At 41.5% G+C, this 21,636-nt stretch overlaps 1 protein-coding gene across 6 annotated transcripts in view; it reads left to right on the top strand.

The window, feature by feature from the left end:
* CDK14 (cyclin dependent kinase 14) overlaps positions 1–21,636 on the top strand; it is a 595,016-nt gene that overhangs the window by 356,483 nt on the left and 216,897 nt on the right. For all 6 annotated transcript variants that reach the window (XM_036246264.1, XM_036246270.1, XM_036246267.1 and 3 more), the window contains one exon: positions 20,048–20,141. In XM_036246264.1, coding sequence (XP_036102157.1) covers positions 20,048–20,141 — 94 coding nt within the window. The remainder of the gene's footprint in view (positions 1–20,047; positions 20,142–21,636) is intronic.

The raw sequence follows: 21,636 nt of genomic DNA, 5'->3' as shown, positions 1-21,636 counted from the left end.
TTTCTCATAAAGCACTTGAGCAGCAATTTGTTAAATACCAGTAACCAGAAGAGACTTAATGCCAAAGGACTGCTAGCTACAAAGTCAAATTTCTAGTGGAAAACTTCTATAACATTGATTAAGAACAAATTACCCCCAAAAGTGCAGTTCTCTAATAGTAGATTATGGCATTATTGACTGGCTACCAAAGTGCTGAATTTAGCAATGACTTGGGAGTGCTGAAGGGAACCAGTTCTAGTTTTCTATCAAAATCTTAGCATGGTTATGTTTTTTACACCCGTGTGGTTTATCAGTGTGTGTTTGTGAGAGAGTGTGTGTATGTGTTTTTTCAATGGATATGTTTGGTCATTTATTAGTGATAAGTTGGCTGAATAGTAATATATAAAATGAGGCATTATATGTAGTCTTTGCTACTAAATATTCTTTTTAAATAAAAATTCCCACCCTGGCCAGGTTTCTTAGTGGTTAGAGCATCAGCCCGCTGACCAGAGAGCCCCAGGTTCGGTTCCTGCTAAGGGCACGTACTTCAGATGCAGTTTTTCCCCCGCCCCGGTTGGAGTCATGTGGGTGGCAACCACTTGATGTGTCTCTATGTTTCTCTCTCTTTCCCCCCCCCCCTTCCTCCCACTCTATCTGAAGATAAATACAAAAATGTCCTCGGATGAGGATAAAAAAATAAATAAATAAATAAATAAAAATTCCCCTATTTTTATCAAAGTTGGCAAAGTGATTAGAACCCACAAATTGGTTTTGGATGATTTTTAAATAGCCAGTCACAATGACTAAGTTTCATAATATTAAGATAGCCCCTAGTATACTCAGCTGCATCGCTGTTTTTTGAGAATATCAAGTGATGGTTATAAGAATAGTGTTCTTACTAGTTCTTAATGTATCAGCCAAACAAAATATATTGCATTTTTATTGGACTACAAGCATACCTCAGAGTTACTGGGGGTTCGGTTCCAAACCACCACAATAAAGTGAGTAGCACAATAATGTGAGTTATAAACTTTTTGCTGGTGGAGGGTCTTGCCTTAATTTGTAAAAAACACAACATCTATGAAGCGTAAAAAGTGAAGCACAATAAAACCATGAATGCTGTATAGCATCCAGGGGTGCTACCAGCTATGTTGAAGAAATTGAAGCTGCTATATCTGATTTCAGGGAAATTAACATACCATCTATGCCTAGAGAATTAGAAACGTTGGCCCAAATGTTCCCTATCTTACGTGTGTGTGTGTGTGTGTGTGTGTGTGAGATTTGGAAATACATAACTCAGTGCTCAGAGTTTAGAGAACTTTGGCTGTTGCTGGCACCTCGTATGTAGTAAGTCGTGTATTCACGTAGACATCAGTTCTCAGGCTGTGTAACTCGCAGTGGTCTGCTGTGTGAAGCAGAGGCAGGCTTGTCGCAGAGAACACACGGAAAGCCTAAATGAGGTTCTCCTCTGCCATTCCTTCCCGTGGGACCTTGGTTGACCAAATCCTTTAACCATCCTTGTCTTTAGTTTCCTAATCAGAAAACTATAATAAAACAGATTTCAGGTGTAACTAAAAACTAATAGTTCCAAGAAGCAACTGCTTTCAACTCTTTTGTGTACCTCTCTATGTCTTAAATAATTTTTATTGCTATCGATTGATATACTATTTTAGACATTTATCTACTAGGAGATGGTTTAATTTCTTCCATCTCCCATCCCCCACTTCACCTCATTCTCCCAATATAGAGTTTGTATCACATTTTGAAACATTAATATATAAGTAAATATTTCAGCTTAATTCAGGTAATATTCATGCTATCTATATTTTCTTGTATAATCTTGTGTTCTTCCTGGACTTTATCATTGTCTGTGATTTTTATTAGTTTAGTTGTCTTTGGTCTTATTCTTAATTATTTATAGGTATGAAAGAATTATGTATGAAAAAAATTTCAGGTGCTCAAACACATCAGCCAATCTATCAATCCCATTTAATTTTCTTAATTTTCTTCACATCTCCGTCCTCAAACTTTTCTTTTTTTTTTTTTTATCCTTACCCGGAAACATTTTTGCATCCATCCTCAGATAGAGTGGGAGGGAGAAAGGGAGGAAGAAAGAGAGAGAAACGTTGATGCAGAGACACATCGAGTGGTTGCCACCCACGCGACCCCAACCCGGGCCAGGGGCAAACTGCAACTGAGGTACGCGTGCCCTTAGCAGGAACCGAACCCAGACTCTCTGGTCCGTGGGCCGATGCTCCAACCGCTGAGCCAAACCAGCCAGGGCTGTCCTCAACTTTTCCTTGGACCTCTCCTCTCTCCACTCTCTGATGTCTTGCTTACAATGGCTGAACATCTGTCATCTTGGAACTTCCATCGGCCCTCTCCTGTTATAGGTCCTAAGTTGGTTATTCTCTGTTTCTCTTCAAATCTGGTCTCTGCCCTCTTCTGCCCTGCCTTGCCCTGCGCCCTGGATGGCCAACGCCGAGGGCCTACATCCTCCAGGCTGTCTTGGCTGCCCGTCCAGGTGGTTCGGGCAGTAGACAAGTGAAGTGGGAGGAGAGGGAGATGAAATATTCTTTCCTAATTCTTCCCTACTTTAGCCAATATTTCTGGAAATGGCTGACTACAGCCTCTGTGGGGAAGTCCCTCTTCCATGGCTCTCGCTGTCAATAGGTTTCAGTAACACTTGACTTTTTTTTTTTTACTTATTTTTTATTTATTTTTTTATCCTCACTTGAGGACATTTTTCCATATTTTGTTCAGATAGAGCGGGAGGGAGAGAGAGAGAAACATCGACGTGAAAGGGACATATCGAGTGGTTGCCAACTGCATGACCCAACCAGGGCCGGGGACAAACTGCAACCGAGGTACGTGTCCTTAGCGGGAACCAAACCCAGGTCTCTCTGGATCGCGGGCCACCGCTCTAACCGCTGAGCCAAACCGGCCAGGGCATACTTGACTTTTTTAATTCTAGGAGGAACAGTGGCTCTTAGTTCTAAGGCCGGTAGGGGCTTCCTGCTGTTGCTAGTCTCTTAGTGTCTCCATGTCTCATTGGTTCCCTGGAAGCTCTGGAGGTAGTCATTGTATTACCATCTATTCTGGGTTGGATTCGTCCTCCTTCTGGATCTTTGCCAATCACAGATTCCCTGTTTCTTGCATTCCATGTCTTTTACCTTTAGTTTCCTAAGGAAGAGTGCCTTAGAGATACAGTTTTCAAATTCTTAGTTTTCTGAAAATGTCTTTATTCTGCTCCCACATATGACTGATGAAGTTTCCATCAGACTATGTCTTTAGGCTTTTTCCCTCAGAATGTTGAATGGCTGGCTTCATTTCTTTGCAGCTTCTGGTATTGCTGCTGAGAAATCTGATTCCATTCTGATTCTCAGCCATTTGTGTGCTCCTCATACCTTCTCTCTGGAAGGTACCAGGCTTTTCTCCCTCTCGCCCTGGCATTCTGCAATGTCAGTCCAGTTGGGGTGTGTCTTTTTCTGTTGGTGTGAGGTAGGTTCCCTTCACATATAAAGGCATCTGTTTCAGTTCTAGAAAGTTTCTTGAATTTCTTTTTTAATGATTTCTCTCATCTTCTCTGTCTTTTTAGAAAATTTGTAATGGTTTGGTATTGGAGCTCCTATCTTAATCCTCTGATTTTATAAGCCTTGTTTTTTTCTCTTATTTTATCACTTTTTATCTTCCAAACCTCCCTTATCAACATTTCAGCTATCATACATATACCTCCTGCTTTCTTTTTCTCTGGTCTCTGTTGGGTGCTCTCCTCAACTATGGGGGTACAGGCAGTCCTTGGCTATCTGCTTACTTTGTTAATGAAGCACTGTGGATCTGTATACTTAGGGAGTGCTGATTGACTGCTCAGCTCATTAGATGTTGTTCAGACAGGAAGTTGGACTCCTCACTGGGAGATGCCGGGGTCTGAGGCCTGCCTGTTCTTGCCTGGCTTCCTGGCGTCTGAACTCCTCGGAGCAGGACGCGGGAGGGGAGCTGATGGTCACTCAGGCCGAGAAACATGTTTTTCACTTCATTTCCCTTTTTTCAGCTCTGTGCCTCACCCTGCTCTCACCCTTTATACTCAGTTAGAGGCCTTTGGGATTTACTTGATCCAGAGAATAAATACCCAGTGTCCTGCTGGTGGGTTGGAGTGGGAGACAGAGAAGACCTGTGGGTCAATTGCCTGTACAAACTCAACCTTCCACCCTGTTTCCAGTTGTCTGACTCCCCTGCACACGTTCTAGAACCTGTGTCTCCAAGCCCTGAGCTGTTTCTGAGTTTTTGTAGGTAAGTCCTCTGACTGTGTCTTGGAGGTGTAACTGCCTGTGGTCTGCCTGGGTTGTCACACCTTCATCCACATCGTCAGGGGGAAAAGGGCCTCTCTCGTCCACTTGTGTCCTCGTCTATCTATTTTATTCCTGTATAAAGTTTTATTCCTTAACTGACACTTCAGTCACTTTAGGGAGAGAGGCGGAGTCTATGCACATATGTCTGCTTTGGTTGATAATTTAATATTTAAGGCTTCAACTATAGACGATGGACTACTGAGGTTTTTGTCCTGTAAAAATGTGTGATTTTGCTCGGGAACAGGCTTGAACTGCAGGTGCTGATGGGTGGGAGCCACTCAAACAGCATAATGCAGGTAGGAGCCTCTTGACTGCCAGCACCTTAGTGTGGTGGTGGAAATGTGTCTCCTGATCACTTAAGTGTTAGTGAAATAATGACATCTTATTTATGGGAAAAAACACACAAATCTTGAAAAGAAAGCCAAATACTTTTTGATGAGCTAGTATGAAAGAAGATAGACTGTGGAGTGGTAGTTCTTAAAAAGATAAAATTTTACGTGAATTTAAAGAATTGATTGTAGAAAGCAGGCCTTTTGATCAGTGGTATGTGGGAAGCCAACATAAGCTTGCTGTTAAAACCAGCAGAAGCAATTAGTGAAACTCCTTCAACACATATTCAGTCAGTCTAAAGTGTCAAGTCCAGTGAAGGTGAAAAGGTAGACTGTTGACTTATATGCCGTCAAAGATCTATTGAATGGGAATGTTTGGAGAGAACCTGGGAACTTGGATAAACATTGTTTGTGACTATGGTTAGTAAAGGGATTGGGGTGTCTACTTCATACTGTTCATTGAAGGATGAAGGTGGGGACTTCTGTGCTGTTATAACATTTGTGAATTAATTCCTGAGGACATTACATTATCTGAAGTATATTTTAATTAAGAATCACATTTTTATTTACTGGTATTCTGCTGTATGAATTAATATAACTTGTACTAGTAGCTTTCTTGATTTTAGATGCTATGTTATATAATTGATAATCTTAGATATTTATTTTGTTTTTTTGTCCCCTCCCTCCCTTCCTTTTTGCTCTTCAAATGTAGTGTCCTGAGATTACTATTGGTAACAGATGCCATTAGGGGAATAAAAGAAGTAATGCAACAGTTTAAAAAGATTAAGGTCAAACTTAATTAAAATAACCTATTAGTGGCCAAGAACTGGCCTGCTAAATTTTTTTTTTTTTAATTCTCACCCAAGGATATTTTTCTACTTATCTTCAGATAGAGTGGGAGGGAGAGAGAGAAAGAGAGAGAGAAATATCAATGTGAGAGAGACACACTGACTTGCCTCTGGCAGGACCCCAGCCAGGGCTGGGGAACCGCAACTGAGGTACATGCCCTTGGCCGGAATCCAACTCGAGATTCTTTGGTCTGTGGGCCGATGCTGTAACTGCTGAGCCAAACCAGCCAGAGCTGGCCTGCTAAATTTCATTAAAAAATAAAACAAGCCCTGGCTGGATGTGGCTCAGTAGTTAGAACATCGACCCGAAGACCAAAGCATCTTGGGTTGGATTCCCAGTCAAGGGCACACACGTGGGTTGCAGGTTTGATCCCTGGCCCTGGTTGGGCCACATGTAGGAGGCAACCAATCGATGTGTCTTTCTCACATCAATGTTTGTCTTTCTTTCTCTCTCTCTCTCCCTCCCTCCCTTCATCTCTCTGTAAAAATCAATGGAAAAAATACCCTCGGGTAAGGATGGAAAATAAATAAATAAAAGCAATCATAGTGTGTGACAGGCACTTAGTAAATTACTAAAGATAGAATCTGAGTAGCTTCCTGTTTTCCTATACATATGTGGGTTGTTTATCTTTTGCTATAGCATTTTATGGTTCTCTGTATTTCCATGTCAGACAGTAGATTCCAAGAATGAGAGGTTTATATATAATTGCATTTTGTACAGAAACTTGGAAAGGTTTTCTGTTCTTTCTCATCAATAATTTAATGGTTCTTGATTGCTAGCTTTTACCATGTTTGCTTCTGAAAACAATATATTCATGGTCTGATATAAACTCCACAAATTAAAAAACTTTATCAACTATATAAATTTTCATCTGTCATATTGAATCCTGGCACATTCAATTTAAAAATTGTTTTAGAATTTTAGTAACCCAGAGAAATCAATTCATAATTTTCTTTTATTGTTGTTCTATGGACATTTTTATACCGCAACCCCCAAATTCTGAAAATGCTTGCTTATGTCGAACATACCAACTAGGTGGTTGGTGATAGCAAAGAAAAAAAAACACCTCTAGTGGCCCAGGGCAGCCCTCGTTCCACAAAGATCTTTCTTACACAATGTGAGTGTCTTCATTCATTCACTCAACAAAACCTTATAGAATTTCCAGAGGTGCAGCAGTGAAAAGCCCTTGTCCCTGTCCTCAGTCACTATTCACTGGTGCCACTGCATGGCACACCTCCAGGGGGCGTCATTCACATTGTAGTTTATATGCAATGTGTAGTCTACACAGCCACATTCCAGGGCGAGTCTTTGAGAATATTTTAAAAAGCCCACAGACTCCACCAAAAAAATGGACAATGCGATTTACAATGGAAATGTTTTTGCCTTCAGGTCTTCTGTATTATTAGCTAAGATATCAGATGATTGTCAAAGATTTCACTCTCAAATATGCTCTCAGCAGTTATTCTCTTCATGATATACTAGATATGGTTTCTCTAAACAGATTGCTTGAATGTGCCATTTGCTTTGATCTTTAACATAATTACCCGTGAATAATGTTTTCCCTAATTCCCCACATTAACGCAGGAGGATTAATACATTTGCAGGGAGAAATCTTATAATATGACCTCCTGGTTCTGCATCAGCTGTCATATAAACAGAAATTAAACATGTGCAAGGCTTATTAATGTTTTTTTGTCCTGACTGGCCTAGAGTTATTCCTTGGAGAAGTGCCTTCACTGGTAGCATTTTAAGTGACTAATCAAGTGGAACTTCTCTCTTCCTTTCTTGTTCCATAGTACAAGAAAAAATACTTCTCTGCTACTGAATGCAATATTTTGAGTTTTACATCGTTTACTTAACAGTAGTTTTCAGTAAGGACCTTTCCTGTTTACATTCCTTTTTATTTTATTTTTTTGTTAATCCTCAACCGAGGATATTTTTCCATTGATTTTTAGATAGAGTGGAGGGAGGGAGGGAGAGAGAGAGAAACATCAGTGTGAGAGAGATGCATGTACTGGTTGTCTCCAGCACGACCCTGACTGGGGTCGGGGCTCGAACCTACAACCCAAGTGCATGCCCTTGACCAGGAATCCAACCCAAGACCCTTAGGTTTGTGAGCGGACACTGTAACCACTGAGCCAAACCAGCCAGGACTATTTACATTTCTTTTTTTTTTTAATATGTTTTCATTGATTTTTTTTTAGAGAGAAGGGAGAGAGAGAGAGAAATACCGATGTGAAAAAGAAACATCAATTGGCTGCCTCCTATCTGCCTCCTACTGGGGATTGAGCCTGAAACCCAGGCATGTGTTTTGACGGGGAATTAAACCAGGACCTCTCAGTCCATCTGATGATGCTCAATCCCCTGAGCCACACCAGCTGGGCTACATTTCTTTTTATTAATTGTGCCTCGTCTCTGGATGTTTCTAGTCTGAATATTCCCAGTTATCTATATAACCCAGGGATGTTATTTTAATACTTTATCTCTAGCATTTTCATTATCTGTGGGAGTCTGTTTTTAATTTTCAAGCATTTTTAAACATAGACAACCATCTTATTTTTCCATACACTAGCAATGGTGATAGGCTTCAGTTTTTAAGGGTAGTTTTATTGTCTGCTGAAACCTGAATTTTGGAGACTTGATTTTGGTGTTATCTTTATCCTTCTTAGCATTTATGTCCCCGGGAACAAGAGTAAATTAACTATCTCCTTTCCTCCTCTGTAATCTGACCGGACTGAGCGAATAGAGCCACTCTGGGGCGCAGCGTGGCATAATTAACATATCTCTGGGCCAGAGCCACAGTTTCAGGTTCAGGGACTGAAACGAAGACATTTAAATATGTGCTACAGTTTCCTTGGATGTAAAAGTCAAAACATTGTCTTAGGCATTCTCTAAAATTCCTCTATCTCTAAATTTTACCATTTAGTTGTACTACCGAACCAAGGGTTGCCATGGAGACTGCTTGAATTCCCTCAGTGTGACTTATAAATCAAGTTAGGGTTTAGATATTTGGGTGAAATTACTGAACTGATTTTTTTAGTGTTTAATTTTATGTGATGATATTCGTTCTACATCTGGTTTCTTTCTCTATTGCAGTTTCTTGTGTGTACTGCTCAGATTGATTTATGCAATGCCTTCACTCATTTTTAAGATGTTTATTGAACACCTATTTTGCACCAGGCACTGGGTCAGGTACCGGGGCTTAAAGAGATGAGAAAGACACATCATACTTCAGGGTCAGAGGGAAAGACTGTGATGAGCTATAACACAGGTATACAGTTGCTATAGTGTTGGCTCAGAGGTGACAGTGATACATTCATCCTTGGTGGATTGTTAAGGACAGTCCTCAGAGAGGGTGTCACCAAATAGTGATTACTTGGGCTGACTTGTCGAAGCCATCTTCCCAAGTTGACAAAGCTGGGGTTGAAGGCCATGGAAGCCATGCTGTGGATGAAATATCTGACCAAGAGGTGAAACAGCTGATATTTGTGGGTAGGAAAAGGACGTGGTTTGAGATGCAGGTAAAGAAAAAGGATGGAATGAGGGTGGGGGTGGGGAATGGTTGGAGACCATAATGGAAGGATATTGAGGAATAGTTAAGATACGCCAGCTTGATGACTGAATGAGAACAGTAAGGAAAAGCCAAGCATTCTGGATGATTCCTGTGTTTCTGGCTTGGGTAACAGGACCAGAAACATAGCTTTGCCATTTGATTAAAGAAAAAATGCACACACAAACACACACACACACACACACACAACTTTGTACCAAAATATATGTATACTGAAATATGCACTTTGATAGATGTATATTAAAATGTGTGAGCAAGAATTATCATTGTAACATAAGAAGAATTTATGCTGGCTGGTACTTGAAGATGGTTGGGTTGTTGAGCTTTCTCAAAAGTCTTATTTCAGATGTCAGTGCTGGTAAGGGGGCTCCCACTCACCTACCTAGTACCTCCTCCCAAGGCAGTCGCTGACCCCCCTGTGCTTGGCCTTACTGAACCACATTAGCTGCCTGAACTTCATTCTTTGCTTTTACTTAAGTTTTGTTCTGATATGCTTGATTGAGATGTAATTTTGTATCATCATTTGAAAAACAAATCTTAGAGTTTCCCATTATATAAAAAAATCTATTCTTTTGACTCGAATGTTTTTTGAGATGGGCTTTTACCCACAATCTAGGTTTGGTTTGGTGTGGTTTTTGTTCCTTGAGAACTAAGTACTCCAGAGAAGTATTTGACTAAGATGTATTGTGCCTATCTGTGCCTAATGAAGCGCTCACCACAGTAAATGATGAGTGACAGTTTAATCAATCCAGTCCCTTCAGTCGTCACCAAGGGCACATGGAATGTAATTTTTTAATCTTTCACTTTTCAAATTTTGCAAATGCCAGCTTGAAAAGATCACGTCAGTTATGTGTAATACATTTTCTTATAAGTTATTGCAAAAAAAAAAAAATTTTTTTTAAATTTTGATCTTTTAGAAGCTGACCTCCAAGGGGACAAAACCCTGGTCTAGTTTACAAATGTATACATTTCAACAGAGAGAAATGGGATAAATAAATGGCAGTCTTAGTACATCAAAGTGCACTAGCTCTAATTGCATAATGGTTTATTTCAGTGAAGCATGGCTAAATAAAATGACCTATTAGGTTAATTAACGAAGGACCTTTCTGAGTTAGTGTTGCATCCCTGAGCGTGAGGTTCGGGTTGTGCTGAGCATTCGATCTAGTTTATTTCACTAGTCTACTGCCTTTGTTGTTCCTTTGACTGGAGCCTGAATCGATATTCAGACAATTAATCCAAGTTATAAAACTCCTTTCAGAGCAGAATTACCTTAGATTCCTTTCAATTCTTGCTCCTCCGTTTCTGGCCCTGCACCCAGCAGCGTGGGCGGCAGAGAGGCTTGTTAGAGATGCGGGATCTCAGGCCTTAACCCAGACCTCGCCAGTCGGAGCCCTCATCCCAACCAGATCCCCGCGGGAGGGGCACACACTTTAAAGAGAGACAGAAGCTGCTTCAGATGCTTCCCCCCCTATAATGGACACACAGGCTTTGAGGGAATTTCTGGTGCCAGCATAATGTTGAAAGGCAAAGCCCGCAGCGAGGGATGGTTCTGGACATCTGTCCTCCCATCAGAAGCCGCTTGACACTCTCTTCATCTACAGCCGTCTTCTGACTCTCTGAACTTGAGGAGAGGCTCATAACTTTCAATTAGGGAGGCTGGAAGGAGAAAGGGCGGGCAGGTGCCCCTCGGGGTGAGAGCGTGAGCTGGCAGGGCCGCTGCCCTCTGTGTACACCCTCCAGGGCACAGGCTGTGATGGATCATAATCTGGGATCTGGGGTTCAGCGCTGCCCCTGGAGGGTGAAACTGCCCGTCTGCCTAAAGCTCTCCACCCCGAAAAAGCCCAGGCTTTTGTAACTGAATGGATGACATTAGAAGCTAAAATCTAGGAGGTTTTTTTTTTTCTTTTTTAATATTTCAATTTTTTCTACATTGTCTACTGAGATGCAGCCAGCTGTGGCCCTGAGAACAATGTTTTATTTTTTGATGACCAAAATAAGATTAGTTGAGCTAAATTATCATCTCTAGGTCCTATTTTATACCTATTCACGTGGGATAATCACTTATTGGGTGAATTAGCATCTTGTGACATCAGTGTCTTTATGAGAATATTTAGTACACTCCGCTTGAAAAGTCATGTGTCAGATGCAGATACTACTTGAGTAGGCTGCTGGTGATTTCATTAATCCCTATTTTAGTTTAACGGTATAAAGTTGTCCTGCACCATGACATCCCAACAGGACTTTAATACATAGGTGGTTAATACACAGGCAGGCTACGGTATATCTTAGCTGGTGACTGCTGTTGGCCTCCCCGTTTCACTCAGGTCTGGGTGACTGCTAGATTTTATAACCCTTAGCTCATTTGAAACTTGGTCTTTAAAACGAAATGACCAAACGAATTTTCTGAGAAAGATGATAGTGGCTAATACATGTGTAAGTTAACAGAGTACAGTTGGAGGAGGTACCACGGGAAGCATGGAACGAGGGCACGAGCTAGCCCAGCCAGGCCTGAGATCTGGAAGCCTTCCCAGAGACGTGGCATTGAACTTGTGTTCCCTGCTCCGATGGAGAAACGATCTGGCCCCTTCCCTGTGAAGTCCACTTTTTCTCTTCCCCCATTGCCCAAAATTTAATCGTTTAGATAAAAATTTTTTCACCTTGAATTCCTTTGCCATAGAGTGTGCATGTCAGTTTGCAAAGACCTTCATATCAGACTTATTCTTTCATTCACTTGCTGCCCAAGTTATTGAAGGTGAACTTTCACTGGCATTTGCATTCGGGCCTCAGTCCTGGGTGGCTTTCGGTGCTTTAAGGAACGTTCATCAGAATGCACAGAAGTCTTTTTTTCTCACGTGGGGAAACGGAAAATGCTGTGTTCTTCTACTTACATGAATATTTTATATACTGTCCCAAGGAGATGCTGTCCTTCTTCATTTTGCCTTGTAAAAAAAAATAACCTTTTGATTTTAGAATAGTTTTAGACTTATAGAAAACTTGCAAAGACAATAGAAAGTTTCTACACCCTTCTTACCTGGTTTCCCTTGTTGTTAACATCTTACCTGTGGTCACCTGTCACAACTGAGCAACCCACAGTGATACACTGCTGTCATCTCAACAACTTATTTTGATTTTGCTGGGTTTTTCCTAATTTCCTTTTTCTGTTTTAATATTCCTTGCAGGATACCACATAATATGTAGTCCTCCTGTGTCCTTCGCCTCCTCTGGGTTATGGTAGTTTCTCAGAATGTCCTTGCTTTTCATTACCTTGACAGTTTTGAGTAGTACTAGTCAGGTATTTTATAGAATGTCCCCTCAGTTTGGAGTTGTCTAAAGAAGACTGAAGAGTTTAAGTGACCTCATGGTCACATTCTATCAAGGGTACATGCTATCCACATGGCTTATCACTGAGGACATTAACCTTGCTCACGTGGTCAGAGTGCTGTTTGCCTTTTTTTTTTCCCATTGTAAAGTTACCGTCCCCCCCCCCCCCCATACATACTCTCTGGAAACAAGTCCCTGCGCTTAGCTCTCACTTGGTAGCCGAGAAAGAGAAGGGAGGGAGGGTTGCACGCTTTCAGTTCATTCCTCCAACAAACATTTTCGAGCCCTCACTACGTGCCTGACACGTCTGGTGCCTTGGGGACAAGCTGATGGCCACAGCCGTGTTCCTTGTCTTCGGGTTCTTCCAGCTAGAGGAGACACACATCCAAAGCGCAGAGAGAAGCTACGATCTTCCTGGTGCGTGAAGGAAGCAGAGCAGGGAAAGGTGAGACGTGGGGTCTGGGCAGCAAGGAGGAACCTGCCCTTCCCACGGTGTCTGAGCAAGACATTGCTGGAGGAGCCCGTGGAGCTGACCCTGCGTGAGGAGAAGCAGTTGCCCGGTGCAGAGTGAGGGGAAAGCCATCTGGGCAGAGGGAGCAGCCGCTGGGGCACAGACGCTGCGAGGGGAGGAGCATTGCCTGTTTGGGGAAGGACCCAGGCCGCCGGCTGCGGGGAGGAAGGCTCCGAATGCGGATAAAAGGATAGAAGGCGCGCCATGCGCCCTGGCCCGTTTGGCTCAGCGCAGAGCGTCGGCCTGCGGTCCAGAGAGACCCGGGTTCGGTTCCCGCTAGGGGCATGTACCTCGGTTGCAGTTTGTCTCCGGCCCTGGTTGGGTTGTGCGGGTGGCAGCCACTCGATGTGTCCCTTCACGTCGATGTTTCTCTCTCTCTCTCTCTCTCTCTCTCTCTCTCCCCACTCTATCTGAACAAAACAAAACAAACAAACAAAAAGAAAATGGAAAAATGTCCTCGGGTGAGGATAAAACAAAACAAAAAAAGGCGTGCTGTGCAGTTGGGGGCCCTGGGGCCTCCGCTCTCCAGTCTCCACTCTTGGTCTTAAGGGAGGAAAAAGCTGAAGATATCATTAAAATCCGACTCCTCTTTTCATCAACACAGACACACTGACACTGGATGTGGACAGAGAAGAGCTTGAAATCATTTCAGAACACAGCAGTCTTATATTTATAAAATTTAATTTATCAAGTGAAATTGTCTGTTGTTTATGAAAATAATAGGTAGCACTTCGGATAAGATTTTGCTCCCCAGTCTTCTCAACAGAAAACAAAAACTTCTTTAAAGAAGGACAAATATCACATGATCTCACTTATTTGTGGAATATGATGAACTAAACAAACTGCTGAACAACATGAACCCAGAGACATGGAGGTGGGGTACAGACTGACAAGCCTCAGAGGAGGGGGGTTTGTGGGAAAAGAGATGAACCACAGAATTTACATGCATGTATGCATGACCAGTGAACATAGACAACAAAGCTGGGAATGGGGCAGGGGGGAAGGGGAGGAGGGTGTCAATGGGGGAAAAATAAGAAACATCTGTAACAAAAACAAATTAATAAATAAAAATTAAAAAATAAATAAATAAAAGAATTAAAATTTAAAGAAAACTTCTTTAAAAAGTTCATCAAAGTAAACTCTCCTCCTTCCATCCCACCACCCATTATTCAGATCAACTCACCAAACCCTCTATTTTGAGAATAAATTCTGATAGAGCTGGTTGTAGAAGCACTATTATTAAAAACCACCATACATATTTTCTCCCAGTTTATTTCTAAGTTAGACATACTTTAGAGATCAAAATATTCACCTTAAGTCAGATTTTAAGAATCTATCAGTTTGTGAAAACTTTATTTTTATTGTGGACACTGTTACAGATGTCTCCCCCACCCCTTTGCCTGCCCCAACCCCGGCCTCACCACACTGTTGTCAGTGTCTGTAGGTTGTACATGTATGTTCTTGGCTGATCCCTTCACCTTCTTTCATCCGGTCCCCCTGCCCCTGCCCTCTGACAGCTGTCAGTCTGTTCCCTGTATCCATGCCTCTGTTTCTGTTTTGTTCATCAGTTTATTTAGTTCATTCGATTCCACACATAAGTGAGGTCATGTGGTATTTATCTTTCTGTGACTGTGGAAACTTGGAAGGAATAGCTGTCACAGGAAAACCACTGAGGAGCATAGTGAAAAGCCAGATCTTTGAGAGCCCATTTCTATTCATTATTCACAAATAGTCATAATGTGTCATTGTTTTTCCTCCATAACTGATGAAGATTATTTTTCTTCTATGTATAAGTAAGTTTGTATGCAAGTGGAGTGTAACATGAATAAGGGTTCGGCAAACTTTGTAAAGGACCACCAGATAGTCAATATTTTCGGCTTTTGAGAGCATATAGTCTCTAGCAGCTCTTCAGCTGCCAACGAAGACGAGAAAGCCACGTAGACGACACAAACGAATGGTTATGGCAGTGTTCCAATACAGCCTTATTTATGAGCACATCATGTGCATATATCACCAAATAGTCTTAAAAATTTGTTTTGAACCATTTAAAAATGTGAAAGGCATCCTTAGGTTGTAAGCTTTATAAAACAGGCACAGGTGGGACTTGGCCCGTGGCCCGTGGTTTGTGGACCCGTGGACATTACTGTGTGTAGTTCCCCTGCCCCCAGTGAAGGGAGGGCTCATACTGCGGTTCATCTCGTTCACTTGCTGCCATGAGTGGGAAAGAACAAGGTGCTTTACAACTAGCGGCTGTGATTGCTTCTGTCCTCAAAGCTGTTTTATCTCCTATCTGCCTGCGATCTGGGTTCCCACTCGAATGTCCGGGGAGCTTCATCCACCGTATTGGGATGTAGAAAAAAAAATTGAGACCTTCTAGCCTAGGAATAAAACACCAACTTCTTAGTGCAGACTATGGACCTCTCTCTTCTTAACGTTTTCCTCGTTTTCCACGCAGAGTCAAAACAGCCGCATCTGGCCCTCTCAAGATTCCTCCCTCACTGGATCCTGTCTTCTCTGCCTGAATGCCCATTCCCACCCTGCCTCCATCACCCCATAATCCACCAGGTTCCCCTTTCCTTGTCCTTTAGGTCATCACGAGTACGGGTCCTTCCTCGCTCTCCACATGGGGCCGAGCCTGTCCTCTCGTGCTCCCCTGGTGTCTTACTGTGGGGATTGTGTAGAATGGTTTAGAATTGCTGTGCTGATAATACTGTATACAGACATTCTTGTAAGGAACTTGAGAGAAGTTTTCCCAGAATTGACAACAGTCCTGAAAGTTTACATGACTCTACCAATAATGGGAAGTGAGCTGAAAGAAAACAAACTTTTCTCTGTACTATCAGAAAGGGTCATCATTACGCTAAAGAGAAGACTAAGTTATCTCTGTATTCTTTGTATTTTTTTTTAGAGATGATATTATGGAATTGTTATAGAAGAGTTAATCAAAGAGTATGCAGGCAAAAGTTTAGAAAGAAACGTATTAGAGAGGTGTGTCAGACAGTTAATGCTTCATTACTTTTCGAAATTTTATATTATCACATTTGTTAGATATAAAAATTACTACTTTTGATTTATTTTCTCATTCTAAATTCACTTCTTTTTAAAAAAATATGTTTTTATTGATTTTTTAGAGAGAGAAGGCTGAGAGCAATAGAAACATTAATGTGAGAGAGATACATCGATCACCCCCTGCTGGGGATCGAGCCCACAACCTGGGCATGTGCCCTGACCAGGAATCACACCAGGACCTCTCAGTCCATGGATGATGCTCAGTCCGCTGATTCACACTGGCCAGTCTAAATTCACTTTCTTTTTAAAATTTTTTATTTATTGATTTTACAGAGAGAGTTGTTGTTCCACTTATTTATGTATTCATTGGTTGCTTCTTGTATGTGCCCTAACCACAGGGATCAAACCCACAACCTTGGCATATCAGGGTAATGCTCTAACCAGCTGAGCTTCCCAGCCAGGGCTTCTAAATTCACTTACCTACTCAATTTTTTTTATTCATAAATTTGTATTCTTTGTCAAAATCAGAACTCCAGTACTGTATGACCTTCAGGCCTAAAAAATTGTCCATCTCTGCTCATAAATTACAAAAATTATCAGTTCAGCTTTATTGTGATAAAAATCTATTTATACATCTGTGGCATGAATTACATTGGGAAGTTTTGAGTTTAAAAGAATTAAAGATTGCCCTGGCCGGTTTGGCTCAGCAGTTAGAGCATTGGCCCGCGGACCAGAAAGTCCCGGGTTCAGTTCCCGCTAAGGGCACGTACCTCAGTTGCTGTTTGTTCCCAGCCCCGGTTGGGGTCATGTAGGTGGCAACTAGTCGATGTGTCTCTCTCACGTCAATGTTTCTCTCTCTCTCTTCCCCCCTCTCTCCCTCCCACTCTATCTGAAGATAAATGCAAAAATGTCCTCAGGTAAGGATAGAAAAAAAAAAAAGAATTAAAGATGTGTAAGCATAGGGGGATGTTTTATATATTACCTTACCAGGTAACTAATCCTAAAGTAAAAATTTAATCACACTCTAATTATAAGCTTTGTGACCAGTTTTTATTCTTGAAAAATTTAGATTAAGTAGCTGATAATTACATAATTATTCAAATTGTCAAAAGAAGCAACACATCAAAGGAGACATGTGCTGGAATAAGTTTAGATATCATAAGTACAGAACATACATGGATGAATTCTTTCTAAGTAAACTACTAAGAGCAGTCAACTTAATCCATCACGAGAGGGGAATTGAAGGGCTTTTATTGCAGTTCAGCGGTAACCAGCTCCAGGAATAAACTGTTCTGCTATGTTAACATGTAGATATTTTAACGTCAATGTTTACACTTCTCCGTTTTAATTTTCTTGAGCTTCCTATCTCTTTTTATAAACCTTTAAGTATAATTCTTTTATTAGCATACCCTAAGGCATCTTTGAAAAATGATGTCACAGGAAACATCCATTAGAAATGAGAGTTCAAGTCCAGCTGGTGTGGCTCGGTGGATTGAGCGGCGTCCCATGGACTGAGAGGTCCCGGTTCGATCCTGCTGAGAGCACATGCCTGGGTTTTGGGTTTGATCCCCGGTGGGGGGGGAGGCATGTAGGAGGCAGCCAATCGATGTGTCTCTCGCATCGATGTTTCTAGCTCTCCCTCCCTTCCTCTCTCTCTAAAAAAAAATCAATAAAAACATAACAAATATTAAAAAGAAAAAGAAATGAGAGTTCAAGTCCCTTGGCTAGCTAAGCAGATCAGAGCCTACAGGTGTGCTCTATCATCACCTTCCAACCGAGTAGAATTACAGCCTAGATTTGTCTTTAATTGTTCTCAGTATCACATCATGGAGATTATATACTAAGCACAGGCATGGTAAAGGGGTTTCTGTAAGGAGTCCTGCCTGACAGGGTAGTGGTGACCAGCCAGCTTAGCAGAGTAGACAGCGGGGGTGGCTGTGGCCTCTGCTGAGGGTCCTCACATCAGAGCTGGAGCTTGTGGTGGGAAAGACTAAGGCCAGAGGTGGAGAATAGAGGGTATGTCCTGAACACTGAAAAAGAAAGGTGCAGGTAGCTGTTTAAGATCTGACATAGTCTACGTAAACTTCAATCAGAAGACAATAAAAATGTAGGTTAGGCCCTGGCTGGTTTGGCTCAGCAGTTAGAGCGTCGGCCTGCGGTCCAGAGAGACCCGGGTTCGGTTCCCGCTAAGGGCACGTACCTCGGTTGCAGTTTGTCCCCGGCCCTGGTTGGGTTGTGTGGGTGGCAGCCACTCGATGTGTCCCTTTCATGTCGATGTTTCTCTCTCTCTCTCTCTCTCTCTCTCCCCCTCCCTCTCTTCCTCCCTCCCTCTCTCTCCCTCCCACTCTACCTGACAAAAAATGGAAAAATGTCCTCGGGTGAAGATTAAAAAAAAAAAATGTAGGTTAATAGTCTTAGAAATGAATTCGTAAAATCACCAAATTGAAACCTCACACCTAACCAGACATCTGAAGCCCCAATAGTTATAAGAATATCATTGCATTTAATATGCTAATAAAATAATTTTTATACCTATTTTGTTTCTCAAATCTTAGATGAAAATATTAAAACCCATCTGCCTAGAACATTGATTTTGAAATTAACTCTTTACTACTTGAATTACTTTTTGATATAAAGTAGCATTTGTTTTTACTCAGTTTGACTCTATATACTATTGGTGTTTAATTTGAGTAGAAATTGTGTGGTGTAATAGAGAAGAGATGTCTGTAAATGCATTACTTCTTCAATTCAGAGCACTGTTTATATACAATCGTGATAACAACTGGGGCCGCTTTAGAGAAGTGGGCCCCTTGTCTTGAACCTCTAGAGGGTCTGAAATAAGTTAAAGACACAAGAGTTTGCTCACCCTAAGTTGAATATGAGTGCAGCAATGAGAGAAGTACCCCAATATGGTCATGATTTTATTAGGATACTTTCAGGAAACAAACTCATTCAAGGTGCAGCCATTTTTTTTAATCCTGGAAAATTGCTAGAAAGTAGAGAGATCCAACAAAAACACTGGATCATGATTATCTGAACATCCAGGTCTTAGAAAGGCAGAAACCAGGTCAGTTCAGGGGACTTCATCTGAGGAAAGTGGCCGTTCTTGCTAGTCCTCTGCTACTTACGTGACTTATCCCATCTACATACGCTGGTTTCTTTCCATTCTGCTCCCAAGTGACTTCCTCTCCAAAATCCCAGCAAAAGTGTTTGATGGGCTCTTTGCCTATTCTATGGATGGACTGTTCCTGCTGGGTTAGGTGCAGGCTGCTGTCTGGGAGGCGAGGTCTCCTGACACGCGGCTGGACTGCCGTGCTAGAACTGGGAGCATGGCAGGCTGAGCTAGGGGAGGAAGTTACCAGAGTAAATAGCTGATATATTGAACTAATAAATAAACTCATAAAGAAAGCTATTCTGTATGCTGTGTTAATAGAAGCCTTTGTGGGAGAGATGGCATTTATATCACATTATAGAGGTTGGGTAGGATTCAAAGGTCAAGAGCAAATAGATGAAGAAGGGGGAAGTTCTAGGTAGTGGAGCAGTTTGAGCCAACACGCACAGGTCATTCTGTCTTAGAGCTAGCTCCTCAGTGTAGCTGTGCCAAATCGCCCAAGTGACTCGGGTCAGTGCCTGGACTCCAACCCAGATTGATTGTAACAGAATCCTTAGAGTTTGTGTTCAGATCATTTGCAATTTTTAGAAGTTTCCCAGATTATTTTGATGCAGAGATGGTTGAACCTTGGACAAGCTAGAAGGAAAACTACATTATGAATTGGTGAAATAAGGTTGGAAAAAACATTAGAACAAGACTGGGCTGGTTTTCTATTATCAGGCTAAGGAGTTTCTGGACTGTATCTTGTACCGTAAAGTGGAGCCACCAAGTTTTAGATTTTAACCGTTTCCACCTTTTTCTGAGCCCAGTGTAGTTGCATCTATTCACATTCCTTTCAGGGCAGTAGACGGGGGAAGGAAAGTTGTGGGGTCTAAGTGTGTGTACCACCCTTGGTACTTTCTGAGGATATTGTTTATTCCTTGTTTCTTCTCTGTGGGAGTAGGTGTTCTAATTCCAGATTTATTTTTATAAACAGACTATGTTAAAGTCTTTGTAACAATTGTTTCTCCTCCGTAGGGGAGTTGGCTGCATCTTTGTTGAAATGATCCAAGGAGTGGCTGCTTTTCCAGGAATGAAAGACATTCAGGATCAACTTGAACGAATATTTCTGGTAAGTTCTTTACGGAATGCTTTTGAGAAAAAGTATTTTCTAGTTCATCCTTTAGTGACACATTCCACAGGGGTAGTGGAAAATTATTGTAAACAAATTTATTGGTTGTCAACGTTTAATGTTAACCTATTTTGGACCTTTGAAAAGGCAGAAAATTAATGATTATGTTTTTAAACTACTGCACATTAATAAATTGGCAAAATGGTCAGAAAGGACAGGATGTCAGAGGATGTAGAATAGTGGGTGAAAATGAGAGCGCAAACAGAAAAATTGCGAATAATTCATATGAATAAATCCCCCTTCTTAACTCCCTCCCATCTCCACCCCTGTAAGTGGGGGCTGTGATCAGTCGCTTTTCCCCATAAAGTAGAGCACAGAAAGAGGCTGAGGGGAGAAGAGGATAGTAACTTTAAAATGGGGAAACCAGGTAAACATACCTCAGCCAGGTCTTCAAGGTTGTTATTATCAAAGAGATGTCATGTTGGTAGCATGTACCCTTGATACAATGTATTGAGAATGACACTTCACTTCTGTGATCTTTCTCCCAAAGCCATAACCACAGTTTGATCATGAAAAACACATCACACAAACCCAAATTGAGGGGCATTGTACACAATAGTTGAGTAGTACTCTTCAAAATTGTCAGGGTCATCAAAAACAAGGACAGTCTAAGAAACTGTCACAGCCCAGAGGAGGCTACAATGACAAGACAACTCCGTGTGTGGTGGTGCCCTGGATAGAATCCTGGAACACACCAAGAACATTAGGAATGAAAAGGAGGGTGCGCGGTGTAGTTAACATCAGCATACCAATGTGTGCTTCTCGGTTTTGACAAACGTTCCATGTGCTGTAAGATTTTAACAGGAAGGGAAACTGGTGAGGATATACAGGAACTCTCTCTACCGTTTTTTGTAACTTGTCTAAAGCTATTCTAAAATTTAAAATATCTAAAAATTTTAAATATGCAAAAAATAAAAATAAAATGTGTTCTAGAACCAGATGATCTGGGTTTATCACCTGCTCTGTCACCTTGGGCAAGGGACTTAGCTCTCTGAGCTTCAGTTTTCCCATTGGGAAAATGAGCAGTGACAGGAACACCTACTCCATAGGTCATTTTCAGGAATAATTGCCCAAATACACATAAAATGCTTTTAGAACTATGCCCGACACATAGTAAATATCCTGTTGATTTTCTGTCTGCAAGATTTATCCATTGATGTCGATGGGATGTTAAAGTCCCCTCCTGTGACTTACTGTCCATCTCTCCCCTAATGGCCATCAGTATTTGCTCTATGTATTTGAGTGCTCCTGTGTCGGGTGTGTGTTTACAAGGTTATAGCCTCTTGTTGGATTGATCCTTTTATCATTATGCAGTGTCCTTCTTTGACTCTTATCATAACCTTTGTTTTGAAATCTATTTGGTCTGATATAAATATTACCACTCTAGCTTTTTTTTTTTTCCTGTTTCCATTTTTATGAAATATCCTTTTCCATT

This window comes from Molossus molossus, unplaced genomic scaffold (genome assembly GCF_014108415.1).
Source record: "Molossus molossus isolate mMolMol1 unplaced genomic scaffold, mMolMol1.p scaffold_m16_p_7, whole genome shotgun sequence".
Taxonomy (NCBI): domain Eukaryota; kingdom Metazoa; phylum Chordata; class Mammalia; order Chiroptera; family Molossidae; genus Molossus; species Molossus molossus.
The sequence above is the reverse complement of the archived record's forward strand: the minus strand, read 5'-3'. Positions and strand labels throughout refer to the sequence as shown.